At 44.2% G+C, this 17,373-nt stretch overlaps 2 protein-coding genes across 2 annotated transcripts in view; both read right to left on the bottom strand.

The window, feature by feature from the left end:
* Nucleotides 1-1,445: 1,445 nt before the first annotated feature.
* LOC143354607 (uncharacterized) lies at nucleotides 1,446-4,757 on the bottom strand. The gene has a single exon (XM_076788861.1). It carries the CDS (start codon nucleotides 4,755-4,757, stop codon nucleotides 1,446-1,448), a length of 3,312 nt encoding a protein of 1,103 aa, XP_076644976.1.
* A 3,170-nt stretch (nucleotides 4,758-7,927) lies between these two features.
* The window catches only part of Dhc1 (dynein axonemal heavy chain 1), a 44,948-nt gene continuing 35,502 nt past the window's right edge, over nucleotides 7,928-17,373 (bottom strand). The window contains exons 28-35 of the mRNA XM_076788860.1: nucleotides 16,896-17,337; nucleotides 15,471-16,831; nucleotides 11,505-15,082; nucleotides 11,133-11,359; nucleotides 10,342-10,653; nucleotides 9,670-10,121; nucleotides 9,101-9,395; nucleotides 7,928-8,332 (exon numbers count right to left, since the gene is read on the bottom strand). Of these exons, the coding sequence (XP_076644975.1) occupies nucleotides 7,946-8,332; nucleotides 9,101-9,395; nucleotides 9,670-10,121; nucleotides 10,342-10,653; nucleotides 11,133-11,359; nucleotides 11,505-15,082; nucleotides 15,471-16,831; nucleotides 16,896-17,337 (7,054 nt within the window). The 3' untranslated portion in view covers nucleotides 7,928-7,945. The remainder of the gene's footprint in view (nucleotides 8,333-9,100; nucleotides 9,396-9,669; nucleotides 10,122-10,341; nucleotides 10,654-11,132; nucleotides 11,360-11,504; nucleotides 15,083-15,470; nucleotides 16,832-16,895; nucleotides 17,338-17,373) is intronic.

Here is a 17,373-nt window from a genome sequence, read left to right as displayed (position 1 = left end):
GTGGACATTTATGATACGGATCAGGAAGTTCATTATTTTCGGTGGGATGCAGAGGCAATTCATAGTATACTAGGTCAAAAGTACCAGCTTCTACAGAAACAAGTAGACAACAAAACCTTTCCAAAAATTGGAAACAATTGGAACTGCAAAAAGACTCCATTTCAAACAGTATCCTCGGTAGATCCTCTTGATTTTCCGGAAATGACAGAAGTAGATTTAAAAATTCTTTTCACGGAATCTTACCAATTTTCACAAGCAATTTCATATCTGGCAGAAATCGTGGACGAACACAATAATATAAATATTAATTTATTGCCTAATCCAAGAAAATAATATCATTAAATTCGAAGTAAAATCGGAGTGATATAAATAAAAGTTAGTTAAAAATGTTACCTCAATATTTTTAAAACATTAAAAAAATATTGTTAAAATCACATGTGTGGAAATGATCGGAGACAGTATAACATACAATTACACTTTATTTGTCCAACTATAAAACGTGTGAAACGGAGGTATAAGCCTTTACAATAGATCGCGTGAATGTCCCGATAATCTTGTGAATGCTCGGTAATCTGTGGCTCGTCGACAGTTGCGTGGTATTATATTTTCGCTTGCGGTGTAGCGGGGAGAGACGTGGGACCTTTGTCTACGCGGCTTGGGTTCGATAACCTGTCGACTTTTATTCGCATTGCGTTTATGTTTTGGGCTAGCAGCTGACCCGGTGACAAGGAGAAAGACGCGGTGTGTTCTCCTTCTTGCCCGCTGCTGAGGAAAAAACGCTGGCTTTTTTCCCGCCGCTGTTTAGCTGCTACACATGAATAAACCATATAAAAAATTGAAAAAATAAAGATGACGTATGGAAAAAAAACTTTCCCACCGACGGGATTCGAACACCAAGCGTATCCGCTCCGTAGTCCGACGACCTAACCGCTTTTTTTTTTTTTTTTTTTTTAACAAAGCGTTTATTGTGCCAAAATAACAAACAAAGAGAAACATATATACATATTTACAATGCGGAACAATAAACTTAAACGCTAAAAAAAAGTATAACAGTAAGGATAACTTTATATACTAAACTAAAGGACCGGCAGTCCGGTCACGCGCTGTTTATGGGGTTTGACATTTCTTTTATTGCACTTATTGCACGTGTGATGCTTATTCCTTAAGTCTAAATTTTCTTACAAACTAGCGGGGTTGATTATGTACAGCAGGGCACAAGAACTGTACATAGGTCTTTGGTTTGTGGTTTGTGTGTATACGGGTTATTAAGGTACTGAATTGCACTTTTCTGTGTAGTTACTGAAATAATTAATACACTAGTTGTTGAACCTGAGCCAGGTCTGATCTTAAACTTAGCTTAACTTAACTTATTCTTACAGTTAATGCTATTAGATACACGGTTGCTTATTCTGCGGGGCTTTGGCTTAGCTATTGCACTTAATTAATTATGTTGGTTCGTCCAGCCACCAGTATTTGTCTGTGTTTTTTCTGTGATCGTCTTCTGTATCGTATTGTGTAAGTTTGTGTCTGAATCGCATGTCTGGGTCGTCGATACTACAGTTATTGTTGTATGTTATTGTTTTGTTGTAGTTTTTTCGGTTATGGTGATATAATATTGGGTGGCCGAGTGTGTTTTGTATTAGTCCTGCTTTATCTAAGTGTATGAATGCTTCTGGCGGTATGTACCCTGTGTGTCTCGTGATTTCGTGGTATAGGGGGTTGGGATATGTTGAACTAAATATTAGACTGTTGTTTTGTATTCTGCGTGTATTCGCCCAATGGTTCCTGGCTAGTTTTATCATGTGTATGTCAATTCTTGGTATTTGAGCTTTGAGCAAAAGGTTGTGGTTGCTAATATATTTTGTATAATTAGACTCGGGTGTTCTGTAGACATTAAGGCAGGCTCTCAAACATTTTCTCTCTAGGAGACGGATTTTCTCCATGGTACTGGCGCTTATGTTAAACCAAATGGGGAAACCGTAAAAAATTATTGGTTTAATTAGCATTTTATAACAGAGAATTTTGACTGATGAATCGAGGTCTTTCGAGTGAAAAAGCCTTTTGTTCGCCGCGAAGGCTTTTTGCGCTTTGCTAATTTGTATATTTACATGCTCGTTATAATTTAGCTTAAAATCTAGGTGTACGCCTAAATAACGCACAACCTTTTTGTGGGGGATTATGATGTTGGCGTCCCTGTTGTCTCGTATGTGGAAGTGTCTGGCGTTTTTTCGTACGTCTCTGTTTGCGTCTGAGATTTGTGAAATATATGGTCTGAAAAGGATCGTCTCGCATTTGTTTGTGTTTATTTTTAGTTTCCAAGAGTCGAAGTAGTCCTGTATTTTGTCAAATAGGTTTTGTAGTTTAGTTTGTAGTTTGGAGGGTTTGTTGTCGCTAATATATATCAGTAGGTCGTCTGCGTATGCTATTGCTCCCCTTTGGTTGTCGTTATTTAGGTCGTACATATTTAGTAGGTCGCTCATGTATAGGCTAAACAGGATGGGGGAGTTGACCGCCCCTTGTTGAAGTCCGTTGCTGACCTCGAATTTCCTTGGGGAAGTGTTTGGGCCCTCTACTACCTGAAATTTCTTTCCGTGCACCATGTTCCATAAAATTTTTATTAGGTGTTTCGGGAAATTTTTCTTTAGAAGCTTGTAAAAGAGACCATCCAGCCATACCGTGTCAAACGCTTTCTCGAGGTCAATGAACACTGCTCCTACGCAATCGCCCGCGTTTCTCGCCCAGCAGATGTCAGATGTGAATTTTGTTATAGCATGCACCGTTGAGTGATTTCCTCTAAAACCGAATTGAGTTTCGGGGATCAGCTTTCTCTCTGCGCAGACTGCCTCTATTGCGTTGTTGATTGTGATTTCGAATATCTTGCTTATGTTCGGCAGGAGACTTATTGGGCGGTAGCTGGCGGGGATGCTTTCGTTTTTGTCTTTTTTTTTTAGGCAGATTGTTTTTGCCGTTTTCCAGGCTGCCGGGAAATGTGCTGAATTGAGGCAGTTGTTGAAGATTATGGTATAGTTGTATATGAACCGTGGGGGTAGATGTTTCAGAATAATGTTTGGAATGTTGTCGAAGCTTGAGGATTTTTTATTGTTAAGTTTTCTTAATATTATGTTGAGTTCGTATGTGGAGGTGAAGAAGTCTGTCGGAGTTTCGTCTGTGTTTGGGTTGTCTGCTTTGTTTGTGTCAGAGAAGTTGCACACCGTTATGTTGTTTCGTCTGTCCTCGTCCATTTCTGTTCTTAAGGTGTTTATTTTTTGCGTAATTATGTCTGATAGTTGTGGTTTACCCATGCTGTTGTTCTGTGTGTGTGCATTCTCGAAATGTGCCCCTAGTACGTTCAGTTTGTCTTTTATGTCCGTGATTAGTAGGTTGCCATCGTCGTCAGTTTGTGTGTTTACGCTGTCTATATTTGCCTTTGCTAATAAGTCTGAGTTGCTGTTGTGTATTTTTAGGGTGTTTATGGTGCTTTGTCTTTTTGCGCGGAATATCGTGTTTATTGATGGGAATAAATCATTTGAGTTGTGTTTCGAAATGTTGCTTATTTTTTTTCTCCAGTAATCACTTACAGATCTCTGGAATGCTTTTTTTATTTCTTTTCTGATTATTTTTAGAGTGTATTTGGTTAGTGCTATTCGTGTGTCGTTCACTGCTGTGTAATTGGTGATTGCTGTCAATCTGTTCAGTCTCGTGATTAGCGTACTTTTTAGTTTTTTTAGGTTTTTTATGGTCGGTGTGATATATCTGTCTGTCGAGTTGTAGTCGTTTGGGATGCGCGGTATTGTGTTGTCTATGGCGGAGTTGATGCTTGTGTTTAGTTTATCTGTGTAGTTGTCAATTTCTTCTATTGTTAGGTTTCTTGTGTTTGGTATTATTGTGTTGTCGATGGTTAATAGGTTTGTTTGGAAGTCGAGCCAGTTGACTTTGTTGAAGTTGTATTTCTTGGTATGGGTTGGTTCGTCTATTATTAAAGGTTCGTCAGCGTCTAGAGTGATTGTCATTTCTGTAGCTCTGTGGTCGCTGTCATAGTCACGTGTGTGAAGTCTTCCGGGTGCGGGGAGTCTGTGGAATTTGATTCTATTGTCTGTCAAGCAAATGTCTATGAATGATCCACTGATTGGGAAGGATGGTAAAAGTGTGTTCAGAAGAGTTACTCTGTACTGAATTAAGTTATGGTGCAGCCATTTGTTTAGGGTGGTGCCTCTGTTGTTGTTTGTGGTGTTGTGCCAGTCGGTGTGTTTTGCATTTAAGTCTCCTGCCAGTAGGTAATAGTTGTTTAATTTGTGTAGCTCTAATTTATCGAATATAGTATTAAGGTCTGATGTAAATTCTTTTTTATTGCTGCTGGGGGCGTATGCTGCTATTAGGAACAGGTTTTTTTGCTGGACTTTGATTTTTATTATTGTTGTCTCGAGCGTTGTGTTGAGGTTAGTATCTGACTGGATGGTTTTGAATTTAATTTTGCGCTTGATCAGGATTGCGGTTCCCCCACCCTGTTTGGAGTTTGGCCTATCGTTTCTTATCATTACGTAGTTCTTAAAGCTAACGCGATGTCTGTCGTTCAATTTGGTTTCGCACAGAAGGACCGCATCCGGTTCGTGTGTGTTAAGGTAGTCAGTGAGGGCTGCCCTTTTTTCATTGGAGATGAGTGAGTTTACGTTTATTTCTGTTATTTTTAGTGCTTGGAATGTGTTGGTGTTTGGGGTGGTTGTTGCGTCTGTAGAGTTAGATACTGTATTGTTAGCCATTTAGGACTCTAGGTCTAAAGCTTGCGCTATTATATTGATTTTATTGCTGTTATCCTGTATTAGTGATCGCAAATGTGCTGTTTGTGTGTTGACTGCTGCATCGATTATTGTTTTTATTTGTTCTAGTAATGTGTTTTGTGTTTGTTGGGTGAGAGCGTTGTCTGTGCTGTGTGTTTGCGCTGTGTGTGTTTGTGAGTGTGGTTTTTTCGGGGTGGTGTTCGCTGCTATGGCGCTGAATGAGACACCAGCTTTTACAAAATTTGATTTTATGATTTGCTTTTTTTCATTTGCTATTTTTGACGCCTCTTTTTTTGCCGCGATAAACTCTTTTATCTCTTTTAGCTTGGGGCAGCCTCTGTATGAGGCGGGGTGTCCGTGATTTTTGCAGTTAACGCAGTAAGGGGGTGTCTCTGCTTTTTCGGTGGAAGAAGCGGATGATCTCTGGCACTCGCCCGGGTTGTGTGTTTTGTCGCATTTTACGCACCTGTAGTTGAGGTTGCAGTTTGATGCTGCATGCCCTATACGCTGGCATCTTTTGCATTGGATGCGGTCCTTCTTTACTAATTTCTCCCATTTTACACACGTGTGTAGAATGGTTTTAACCTGGCTCAGGTTCGATAATATGCTATTCGCTGCTAGTTGTACTATGAAAATAGGAAGGGATCTGCCTTCGTCCGATGCTCTTTTTGTCGTGAATCTTTTTACTGAGAGGAATGTGACATCAGGTATATTTCTATTAACTAAATCATCTAATATTTCGGCGGGCTCGAAATTGCCTTCAATGTTTTTTAATAGGATTGTGATGTTTTTGTTTGATTTGGGGGTGTAAGTGAAAAACTGTATTTGTAGCTGTTTTAATGAATCGCATGCGATTTTGTGGTTGTCTAGAGTGTGAGTTTGTAGTGTATGTTTGTTGTTATTTATTCTTTTTACTGTGAAGTTTGTTATTTTTTGTTTTAGGGATGCTATTATAGGTTTTATTGTGTCTGTGAAAATTGTGATTGGGGGAGGTTTATGGCTACGCTCGCTGTCGATTATTGATGTGTTTACGTGTGTTGGCGGCGATTGTGTTTCGGTACCTGTGTTTGGTGCCGGTTGGGGTGGCCTGGGGTCGTGTTTGCCTGCTGTATGCTGCTTCAGCCCTTGGTTCGGCTGTTGGGATGTTTGTTGATGCGCCTGGTTTTTATCGTTGGTGGTCCCTGCCGTCGTTGCCGTTTCCGCTGACCTTGGGACATCTGGAGGTTGCTTTCGCTCCTGGTTTTGTTCCTTCGTCGTGTGTTTTGTTTCCTTTTCTGATTTTTTTATGGTTTTATGCGCATCCGTGCTTGGGCAGGGTCTTTTATGTCCTGCGACGGTGCCGTCCTTTTGTCTCTTGGTGACGCTTGGTTCAGGTAAAGCCGGGTATGGGTTGGGTTCAATGTCGGCTTCTAATGCTGCAAATTTGTTCGCATCTGCGAATCTGCTGTGTGTTGCGGTATTGTTCTTGTTGCGCTCTTCCTCTAGCTGTTTCGTGAGGTTTGCGATTGTCGCATTTAGGTTTTCTATTAATTTTAGTAAGTGGTCCATTTGGCTGCTTTGGTGGTTTGATGCTGGTACTTCGGTTTTTTGTGTTTGCGTGGTGGTCAGCGATTTTTTTATTTTGCCCATTTCTAAGCTGATGGGTGTTGACTTTAACTGTGTTGTTTTTCTTTTTGCTATATTTGGGGCTGGATTGAGGCGTCTCTGCGATCTGATGTTTTTATTGAGCTGTTTTAATAGTAATGTTGTTTGCGGGTCTTTTATTATGCTGTCTGGAAAGCAGCATTTTGATTTGCGTGTGTCTGCTCTGTCCTGGTGGGCTATCTTGATTGTGTCTAGTGCGTACCTCTTGGAATATGATGTGACTTCGTCTGTTTGTGTTAGATTGCTGTTCGATGCATTTGTTGGGGCGCCCGCCCTCACGTGGTCCTGGGACTCACGCTCTATTGTGCTGTTGGTTCGGATTTTTGTCACTCACTGTCCTGCTGTATTGTAATATGGGTGTGACCCTGTATTGCGATTGTGGTTACCCTGCTGGGTACACACACTTTAGCGAGAGCACTGCACTAATTTGCACACACGAATTTATCCACTGCGATGACACTTGGAAGCTTTCTGCTATTCGCTACCACGCGGGTACCTGAGTCGGAAGGCTGCGCAAGGGCACGTCTTACCTCTTCGAGGGTAACTTAGCCACTGACGACCTAACCGCTGTGCCAACCGGCGATGTTGTAAACGTTACGAACATTTTGGTATATACCGCACAAAATACAATCCATTTTTTCTTTTAAAACATTTCTTAGGTCAAACACTTACTTGTTTCAATGTAATAATGTTTAAAATGACTTAATATATACCTGCGATAAAACCAACAAGTGTAACTTTCCTCCTAATAGCAGAAACGGCGAAAAAATTCGGTTCCACAACAAAAAATCTAAAAAAAATTGAGGACACTGCCTGTTATGGTACTTTATCGGGGCACTAAACAGCAAAATAGCATGTTTTCATATTTTTGAGAAATGTACATTTTTCCGATTTTTTTGAGGTTTTTCATTTTTTGCGACCACAGTTTGCAAGAAAAAAATCTGAAAAAATTCTCAAAAATCTGTCTTAAGATCCAAAATATGCCACATTTTTTTCAGGATTTTAGGAAGCATCAGAGTGTGGAAAATGCGTGGAAAAGCGCGAAATCTAATTTACCCTGTAACTACCCTCACGGGCAAGATAGAGGGTTGAAATTTTGCTCAGAGCGGTTTTTCTGGGTCAGCTTTCGAATGGTTCATTAATCATTGAAAAACCTCTAAGGGCAGTTTTGACCATCTTAATCGGCTAGGCCCTTTATAGTATTGAGATAGTGTATTCTCAACATACCCCCTTAGTACTAACAATTTGATTACTAGTTGAACATTCTTTAGGTCATTATCAAATGTTTATCGTTCGTATCCTCTGCAAGGACTTTCATAGTTTGATCTTTTCGACTCGATAACAGTCGCGAAATTATAACTTTTAATTTTTGTTTTAACACTTTCCTTACGGTTCCAACGGCTCGAATTGTGTCTCGAGGTGATGGAAGTCGTAAATAAAATTCTAAAAATCGATAACTATTCGCATAGTAAGTCATAAAATGGAACGATTAAGGAGGAAATTGAATGTGCTCTATGAAATATTCTTTATTTGATGTCACATAAAAGTGCTACACCTCGAAGTGTCCAGTGTCGAGGATTATGGTCGGTTTCGAAATCGATCGATCCTATGTACTTTGTATCCGTCCTCTGCGGTTTTCTATATATAGGACACTCGTAAAGCTTTGGATCCTTGCCCGCAGTTGTGTTTATCGCGTAAATGTAAATCACAGGCATCTGCTCGTATAGGACCTTTGGTTTACTTTCCACCAACTTGCCCGTTTTACGATCGAGTGAGGCACCTTCCAGGAATAAACCGTGAACGTAGACTCCTTCCTGGGGCTGATTCTTAATGTCTTCCTTATTGAACCTCGTAATCAAATTTTGCAATACGACGGAATCCAGCGCCCATCCTTTGTGCGCCCGAGTTACCTCCTTCGACATACACAGACAAAATTTTAATCGTACCACTCGAAAGTACCCAATTAGCCAAACCTGTTTCGAGAAAATTTTGATCAATCTTTGTAATCGTACGTCGTGAGAAAAAGACTGTTATTTTTGTGCCAAGACCATGCTTGCAGCAGAATTTGGTCCCTATTTGCTATTAATTTGCTATCAAAATTTGTGGAGAAAATCTGAGTCGAATGTGGATACATACCAAAATAACCGTCTTTTGCTCGCAAAGTACGATTACAAACATTTGGCTAACTGGGTAAGTTCAGTTATAGAAAACCATTTATTTATAAACTAAGTTGAACGCGAACAAATGATAGAGATTCTTTAAATTTTTTTCTATTGTCCTTTGAAACATTAATTGGAGATTTTGCATTTTAACATCGTCATTGTAAATCATCGGATTGGTACTCTGTCGCCAGATGAGGGGTGGGAGCACGAATTGAGGGGAAAAAGTTACCCTCCCTCTGGCAATACCTGGTTAGTCACATGACATTGTGACACATGCACGACAGGGACGGAACACGTCACGTGACCGGGCCGTAGCGAAATCGTGGGGGAATAGCGCCGTAGAAGGGGAAATTAGAGTGGGGGAACAAGTCTTGATCTGGCGACTATGTCGGTACATTCGAGAACACGACCTGACCCGAAATCCGAAATGTTCGAGTTCTCGCAGACCTCTGGTATAAACTATTACCAGAAAAATATTCTACACTTTCACGCTGACAAAAACGACGCGTTTCAACTAACTTGTCGCATAGCAGTTAAAAATCCTTGGGGGTTGAAGAAGCCCGTCATCCAGAAAACTTTTGGTCTGCCGTGGGTGCACCACTGTCTAAACTGATAGTCACGTTCCAGGAGTTCAGTGTACCAGAATCCGAGGGTAGCGGATTCCCACGATATTTTCAACCATTTTTCTGGTATACGGGCGTCGTACATTGCGTCGAGCGATTTTCGTAATCCTTGGCTCATCACGATGGTACCATCGATGGCCAGTTTCAGGTTCATTAAAGTACTACGCACCTCCTTTATGACCCTCGTAATTCTATAGAAGTGGACGAATTTGTCAAATACATAGCATTGGAAAAAATAGGAAGAAACAAAGTACAGTAATGTCTCAATACATATGAAATCTTCAAGACTTCCATTGGTTCAATTTTATTTGTGACTGTATCTAATGCCTGTATCACATTACACTTCTCAGGGACCGAGCTTCTGTGTCCCTGAAGGGTTTGCGGCAGTAGGAACGAATTTCTCACAACTATCGTGTACATGTTTTTCACATTTATCGAGGCATTACTGTACACGAATTTCTGCACCTGTCGACTTCCTGACGTAAGAATATGTTCATTGGGAGCAACGCTCCCATTCGTTGAAGCGCTTCTTTCACTTCGAAAGCGTTGTATTGTTTCGGCAATTTGGCCAACATGTCGCTAGCTAATTTGTAGACCACGTTCTCCCTGCTTTCGCCACCCTGTGAGCCTCCTTCCTTCGGCTGCACGCTTAGGATTGTGTCGAGTATTCCCTTCGCCGTATTTATTTGATAGGTAATGTCCGCGTTCGGATGCAATCCGAACACCTCCGGAGTGTCCGTCGCCGGCAAAGCATCGATGTAATCTATGTATCCTTGAAGATTCCTGGTCTGGGGTACCTTGTATCCACGGTAAAATTCGAAACCAGGCCGTAACAGTACATCGCAGAACCAGACGTGTGTAAACGTAGTCAATAATCGCTTGTCAAAGTCGTCGGTGACTCTGCCGCCATATTGGACCTGAATTCGTGAAAAAGTGCAATTACAAATCAAACAGAGTTATCGCTCAGTTCAGCGATTAGATTTACACTGTATAATATAGCAGTTCAAAAATTCCGATAACCACTTTATCCGTAGCTAGAGTGCAATAAACATTTAGTGGAAAACGTTCATTGTAACAGAAAAAATTCTATTGTTCCGCAATCGAACAGTAAATGTCTTATTATGTTAATTAACAAACCTCTCCAAGCATGTAGCAGACAGTCGGCCACGACACTCCTCTTTTTGGATCCATGTCGTCTAAATGATTCTGTATAAATTGAACCGAGGCTGCAAAATCAGCTTGGTTAAATTCATATGGAATATTCCATCCAAGGGGTCCAAATTTCCTGCGTTCTTGAACGACCGTGTGCAAAAACGCTACTGCATATAGTAACGGTGGCCATTGCGATTGTGTACTATAATCCAATGTATCTTGCGTCACAGCTTGGTAGGTTCTCTTCAAACTAGCTCTGATACCTTGTGGCGGTTCGTTTGTGAATTTGATCGCCATCTGAAACGAATTTGATTGTTAAACGACCTACAAATGGTGCGATCTTTCGTACAACTATAATTGTACGACAAATGTTCCTCCGACAGTTTGAACGACACGTGACAGTTGTGCCATTTGCGCTCCTGTTGTACAACTTGTACGACCGGTGTCGCCAGATTAAGAATTGTCTCCCACTCTTCCTTACCCCTTCCACGACGCCATTCCCCCAATCCCCGACGGCGAGCATCCCCACGTTTCCGCCACGGACCGGTCACGTGACGCGACGCGCGCACCCAATTTGCGTTGCGTCTGCGTCTGCGTCGCGACTAACCCGGTAATGGTAGAGAGGGGGTAACTGTATTCCCCTCAATTTCCCCTGTCTGGCGACACTGCGTACGGATGCGACGTGAATTACGACAAATCGTATCGTCTGTAGGCCGTTTTACACCCAGCGTGCAATTAACTTCCACGTTTTTCACTTCTTTAATGATTATAAAAACCTGCAGTAAACCGATGGGAAATTGTGTGTGCACTTCGGTGGTCATCCAAAGTCTGAACATTCCGTTGACTGTTTCCGTTTCAACGAGGGCGTCCATAACTTCCGTGCAGAACGGAAGCGACAAGTGAATATTTTGCAGCAGCACCCAACCGCCGGTATTCATGGCGTCTGAGATCAATCTGCGAGCGTGAAATTCCTGACCTTGACCCATAGACACTAACCTGAGTTCTGTAACATCAATGGAACGATGCTTAACAGGTAAGCCTACTGAGCTCTAAAAGCGACTGGAAGCAATAATGTCTGTAAAATCTATCGTTAAATTTTGCATTCAATTATTTGCGACTCTATAGCATTTCGAAGACAGTTTACTCACGAATGGATTTCTGTTTTGCCAGCGCTGTTATCTGTGGGCTAGGGTCAGATCCAATAGATAGGATGCATATAAGCGGAGTTCTGACTTCCGATTCCAGCCAAGTGGCCTCCAAGTCTAAAATTTTGGCTTCTCCGTACTCCTTCCCCAAGGACTCGATCACATACTTCGTTGCCTGGGACAAGGTTCTGTCCGGACTCCAAGATCTAATCAAGAGCAGCTTTCTGAACACGTCCAGCTTCTTCTGATAGCCGCAAGGGAGTTCTTCCTCCTCGGGCTTCTCCTTTTCGTACCACGACCTCCACTCCCTCTCGCCAAACTCAATCTTGGTCAAGACGTCCGAAAATGTCTTCAGCTTGCTGATCTCTACCAAGTTCAACCAGGTGATGTCGAGGATCCATTTGAACGGCTTCGGGGCGACGGCGTTCAGATCCAATGACGCACCGCCTTTTATGAACGCGTTGAACTCCGCATGAGATATCGTACCCCGGTGGCAATCAATCTTCATCGCCAGCATCAGCGTGAATAATGATTTGTGCCTCTCGTACAGACTTCGCAGCGTGAAAGCCCACACTTCGTAGGTCAAGTGGCGGAGGATTATGTTTATACGTTCGTTGGTAATTGGGCTCTTCGTCGACTTAGTGATCGAATTGTCGAATATAGTCAGGAATTGTCTCAACGAGTTCTGGTACATGACGTTCACGTTACTCATCTCCACGATCAGGAAGTAAAGAATGGAGCCTCTGGACGCGACCGCCCGGAATTCCTCTCGAGCCAAGGTGATCTTCTTCTTCGTTAACGCCGACACCTTCAGCTTCTCGTTCACCGACTCCGCCGTCGTTTTGGTCTCCCTGAGCACGTTGATGAGCGCCTCGTCGTCTACCAAGGTGCCCTCGGACGACGTGAGCCGGTGTAACAGCGTGCTCTCGAGTTCCTTCATCGACCGTTGATTCGTCATCACGGACTCGAAAAGAGCCACCCTCTCAGCCTCCAAGTCTGCCTTCTCCATTAATATGACCCTACCCAACAACTGATCTTCTAAACCCAGCATGGTAACCGTGAAGTCGATTATCGACGTCTTCGCCGATATCTCCGGGCTGTACGCGGGATTTGGTAGTTTCGTGGTGATGTACAGCATGAAACCAGGCATCACGTCGCACTCCTTGTCACCGACGATCACCTTCTCGATAGAACCAGACTTGATGAAATTCTTTTCCAGCACGTTATCGAGAACCGGGTCTAACTCTTCCGCTATATCTTCTATCAACAATGGCCTGCCTAGAGACAGACTGTCCTCGAGATGCGTCCTGAAGTACTTGTGATTCAGAGACGTGATCTGTAACTCGTTCATGCATTCTTTGTTCTTAATCCACATTTTCCCCTGATTTTGTGGATCGACTAACAGGGGATACGACGAGGATTTCGTCACAATTAACGCGTTCTGCACGGACAATTCATCGTTTGGTAGACCCTGAAGGGTCCACTCCGACATGGTTGCACTGTCAACCAGCATGTTCGTGATGTTCAGATTCTTGGTGAAAGGAATAGACTTGGTTGCTAATATGTTCATCCAGGAGGACACCAAGCCCGCTCTGTACTGTTGATTATAAGGTCCGCAGTATGATAAGAAACCGGTAGCTAACAGAACATCACCCACCAATCGTCCCAGCTGGATTTTGAACTCGCTGCTTTGTTCGGTCCAGCGTATCTTTTCGCCTCCGAGTCCGTTGATCAGAGCAGTGGCGGCCGTCATTTTCCTGATGCAAATGTTCGCGGCGTCTGTCAGTCGTTGCTTCTCCGCAACAGCTGAATCGTATTGCTCTTTAACAGCCTGCAACGCCATTTCTCGTTCCGATAATTCTCGCTCCGCGTTCGCTAGATCCTCCATCGCAACTTTCAATCTCGCTTCCTGCAAGGCTAAGTTAGCTTTCAGCGGGAGGACCTCTTTGTTAACGGAGTGAAAGAAAGCCATGGCCTTGGTCCAGGACAGTAAACCCGCCACGTCGCCGCAAACTCGTCTAGCAGTCTCCATGTTATAGTCTTCCATTTTAAAATAGGGCTGTAGTAATTCCACCATCTCGTTGTTGATGATGTCCTTTGGATAATTTTGCAGCTGGAGGAGGAAAGTGGTGCTGGCCATCAGCTTCAAAGATTCCGCCCACGATGGCTTTGGACAGAGCGCAGTATTGTCTGGCACCACTGGACCAATCTTGCGCTGAAACAGAATCAGCACGCAGTCCATAATCCTCATAATCAGATGGGGTGGTCTGCCCAATTTTCGCACGGTAGCTATGTGGGCAGGCTTGATCGTATTCAGAGCGGCCTCCGCTTCTTCCAACGCTGGCTTAGCAGCCTCCAGCTTCTGTTCAGCGATCGCTTTCTCCTCGGCTATGCAAGCCACCAACTGCTCGGCCTTCTCCTTCACTTTTTGCACCTGGTTCTTGAAAGCTTCCGCTTGCATCGCTCTCTCCGTTACCTCCAACAGAACCGTCTCCGCCTTTTCCGAAGCTTGGACCAGTTCCTGTTCCATCATAGCGAGGTCCCTTTTCAGGATCTCGACCGATATCGAAGCCTCTTCCAGTTTCGCCAAACCTGTGTCCATCCTTTTGGCTCCCTCCCCGAGTTCGTGTCGCTTGCTGTGATAAATATTCTTGTAGCCTCCGATGAAGTTCAAGTACGATTTCGGTGTGACGTGGGTTGCTCTGCGGAACCGTTCGAAGTACTCTGCAGACTTCATGGAAACGATGTCTTGTATGGAGCCCAGCGCGTTCACCAGCTCGGCCTTTACCTCGTCGGTGCAAGCAATGCCAAAATCGTGTAGAAAGTGTTTAGCGACTAGGACCAGAGCGTCTTTCGGCCACGGCTGAAACCAGTCAATCGTGCATCCCGATATCAGAGCGGGGAAACGTTGGGCACGGTTTCTGAACTTCTCTCCGACAGGGGAGAAGCAGAATACCACGTGCAGATTGTGGCATGTCCTCTGCAGGAAAAACTCCATCACGAGCTCGTTGTTGATCGTCCGCTTTGGGTTCTCGCGTTTCAAGATCGGCGTCAGCTCGGATATGATCTCCTGTTGCTCGTCTCGTGTGAACAAGTTGCTGATCACGCCGGAACTGAGTATGTTGTTCAAGTACTCTAAGAAACCTTCCTCCTTGATGTCCAGGTCAGTGAATATGAACGTGGTCCCTTTCCCCTGGGCACCGCACGTTCGATAAAGGTACTTGAGGTCCTCTAAAAAGTTCGCCACGTTGTACGATCTCGTCAACGTAATTTGATACGTCTTATAACCAGCGATAAAAGACGATAACTTCGTCAGACTCTGTTTGCCCGATCCGCCGACACCCACCAGCATCACGTTCCCTTTCGGGTGCCTGATGACCCGCGAGATTTTCACCAAATGCAACATGGCGTCGGGAAAGAAGACCAGGTCCATGCCCGAACCCCTCTGCATTTCGTTAAACTGCGACAGAAACATCTCCAATCTGTCTCTCAGTATCTGGTCGTCGTAAACTGGCTCGTACACCTTTGGCAACTCCACGTCGGCTTCTTCACCTTCTTCACCGGTAGGCTCGGGGGCATCTCTGAAAGTTACGACAACGATTAAATCTGTTACGTGCCTAAATCAACACTTACGAAATGATAAAACACCCTACGTTTCTTTGTGAAATCAAAATGTTTCTCAAGGTCATATTTTTCGAGATTTCCAGGTCATTGGAGTTTTTTAAAAACAGAACTACATATTTTCACCGTCGCGATGCGATGGTTGAGGTCGAGATGCATCCAACCACCTGTAATACTATGACCTTCGAGTCACCTTGAGCACAAAAAATTCATAAACACCAGGCAATTGATGGAAACAGTGAGAGAACTCTGATGGAAGGATCAACGAATGATATTTTGTATAACAAGTACGCAAAATGATGTACACCAATTTCAATACGTGTTCCATCTTTTTGCCTCTGACTGTACCTCATAAAATCCACGAACGCAGGACTCTGGCCCAACATGTCCACGTATCTTTCCCCCAGCATGTCGTTGGTGACACGGACTAGTTCTTCCTCGAACCACTTTTTGTCCGCCTGTATCGTGAATCGGTCACTGAAAACCCGACAGCACTCGTGCTTCCACAACAGCATCAGTACGTTCTCCTTATCGACGACGGTGGACAACGTGCCGACCATGCCTTGCCAAATCCTCGACAAATCTCGAAGGCTGAACACATAGTGGAACTTCGCCGGCGTCGGCAGCAGAGTAGTTCTGGTCTGGTTCCAGAGTATCCTGGTCAGAGGGACCATCTTCTTCACGAGGCCTCTGATCTCCGACGAGAATCCCCTCTTCGTGTTGTAGTGTCCCTCCCCGAGCACGCTGAAGATCCGATCGATCGACGCCTCGTCAGGCAACGTGCAGTTGAAGATACAGAACTGCCTCTTCAGCCTCGACGGTATGTCGTTTCGTCCTCCGCCGGGTTGGCACATCGCAGCGAGGAACGTCACGTCCACTATGCTGGTGAAGTCCCCGGGTTTCTCGAGCGAATAGAACCCCTTCATGTCCATTGTCTGGCGCACGATCTCGTTGGTGATCTGGTCGCCCCACTCGTTTATCTGCGGCAGGTTTACGTCGTCGATGAAGATCAACATCTTTCTGCCCCCCGGTGGCCCGAACGTGTTCCCCAAACGTTTCTCCACGTAGCTCTCGATGGTCTTCTGGAATTGGTACGGGCTGGTGGCTGAGCTAAAATTGAACGACCGGTTCAACGTGGTTTCCGGGTTTGCTTTCTTCATGTAAGACTTCATCATCACCGTCTTGGCCGAGCCCTGTTCCCCTATCAACAGAACAGCTTTATCCTGCCGACCGATTAGATCGATCAAGTATTGAATCCTCACGTTGTCGGATATCGGCACTAACACGTTGCTGTAGTCGGGTGACGAGTATTCGGGGTAAACGTAGTTGGTTACCATGCTGTGCCACGTGTCCCATTTCCCCTTCTCGGTTACAAAGAAGTCGAACACCATCGCGTTAGGGTATTTTTCGGACACCGGTAGATCCAAGCTCTCGAAGTTCCCGCGAAGGTACGAGTCATATTTGTCTCTGTCGGACGTCTCCAGAAGAGCTCCTATGCTCCACACCAGCGTGAACACGTAGAGACGCTTCAAGTGATCTGCCGTCATCGGCTGACGTTTCTCTTCTTCGGCTTCTTCGTCCTCCTCGTCCTTCTCTTCTACTGTTTCAGCTGGCACTAATCCTTCCAGGAGACATAACATCTGCTGCACGATGTTGCACTGAAGGACGTCGATGGCCAACGTCACAGCTTGAGTACTCCAGGAATAAATCTTCGAAATAATAAGAAAAAAGCTAAGAGTTCTACTGTGACTATAATTTGTTATCAAGTTTTACCTGCCCGAAAGAGTCTGTGAAGCATTGTTCGAACACTTGGTGCTCCAAAAGCGACCTAGTTTTCAACCAAGCGGTCACCACAGGATTCCAGTCGAGGCCAGAGGAGCTCATGTAGACCATGCCGTTGCGGGAGACTGTCGCCGGACTAGCATTGTCGATGTTGTGTGGTTCAAAGATGATCTTGCAGGTAGGTGCCATCGACAAACGGTCGCCGTTCGCCAGTGTCAACGTTTTATTGTCGTCCAACACCGAGTTCAAGTTCTCAATCCAAATGCTGTCGACTGGCCCGTCAAGGACCATCCACACGTGCTCCCCTTCCTTCAACTTTAACGTTTTACGCCACAGAGCCGAAAATATGCCGTCTGTCCAGTCGTTGGTGGCTACGTCCAGACGACCAAACATTTGGGCCGCTGTTATGCTTTTCGGATTCATTCTCATTTCTCTGTAATGAAACGAGGCATAATTTTTCTGTCTGTAA

This window comes from Halictus rubicundus, chromosome 5, assembly GCF_050948215.1.
Source record: "Halictus rubicundus isolate RS-2024b chromosome 5, iyHalRubi1_principal, whole genome shotgun sequence".
Lineage (NCBI taxonomy): Eukaryota > Metazoa > Arthropoda > Insecta > Hymenoptera > Halictidae > Halictus > Halictus rubicundus.
Note: the sequence above shows the minus strand (reverse complement) of the source record. Positions and strands in the feature narration are given on the sequence as shown.

Excerpts from the sequence above, each read along its gene's own strand:
- LOC143354607 (XM_076788861.1), bottom strand. The coding sequence starts at position 4,757 with ATGGCTAACAATACAGTATCTAACTCTACAGACGCAACAACCACCCCA.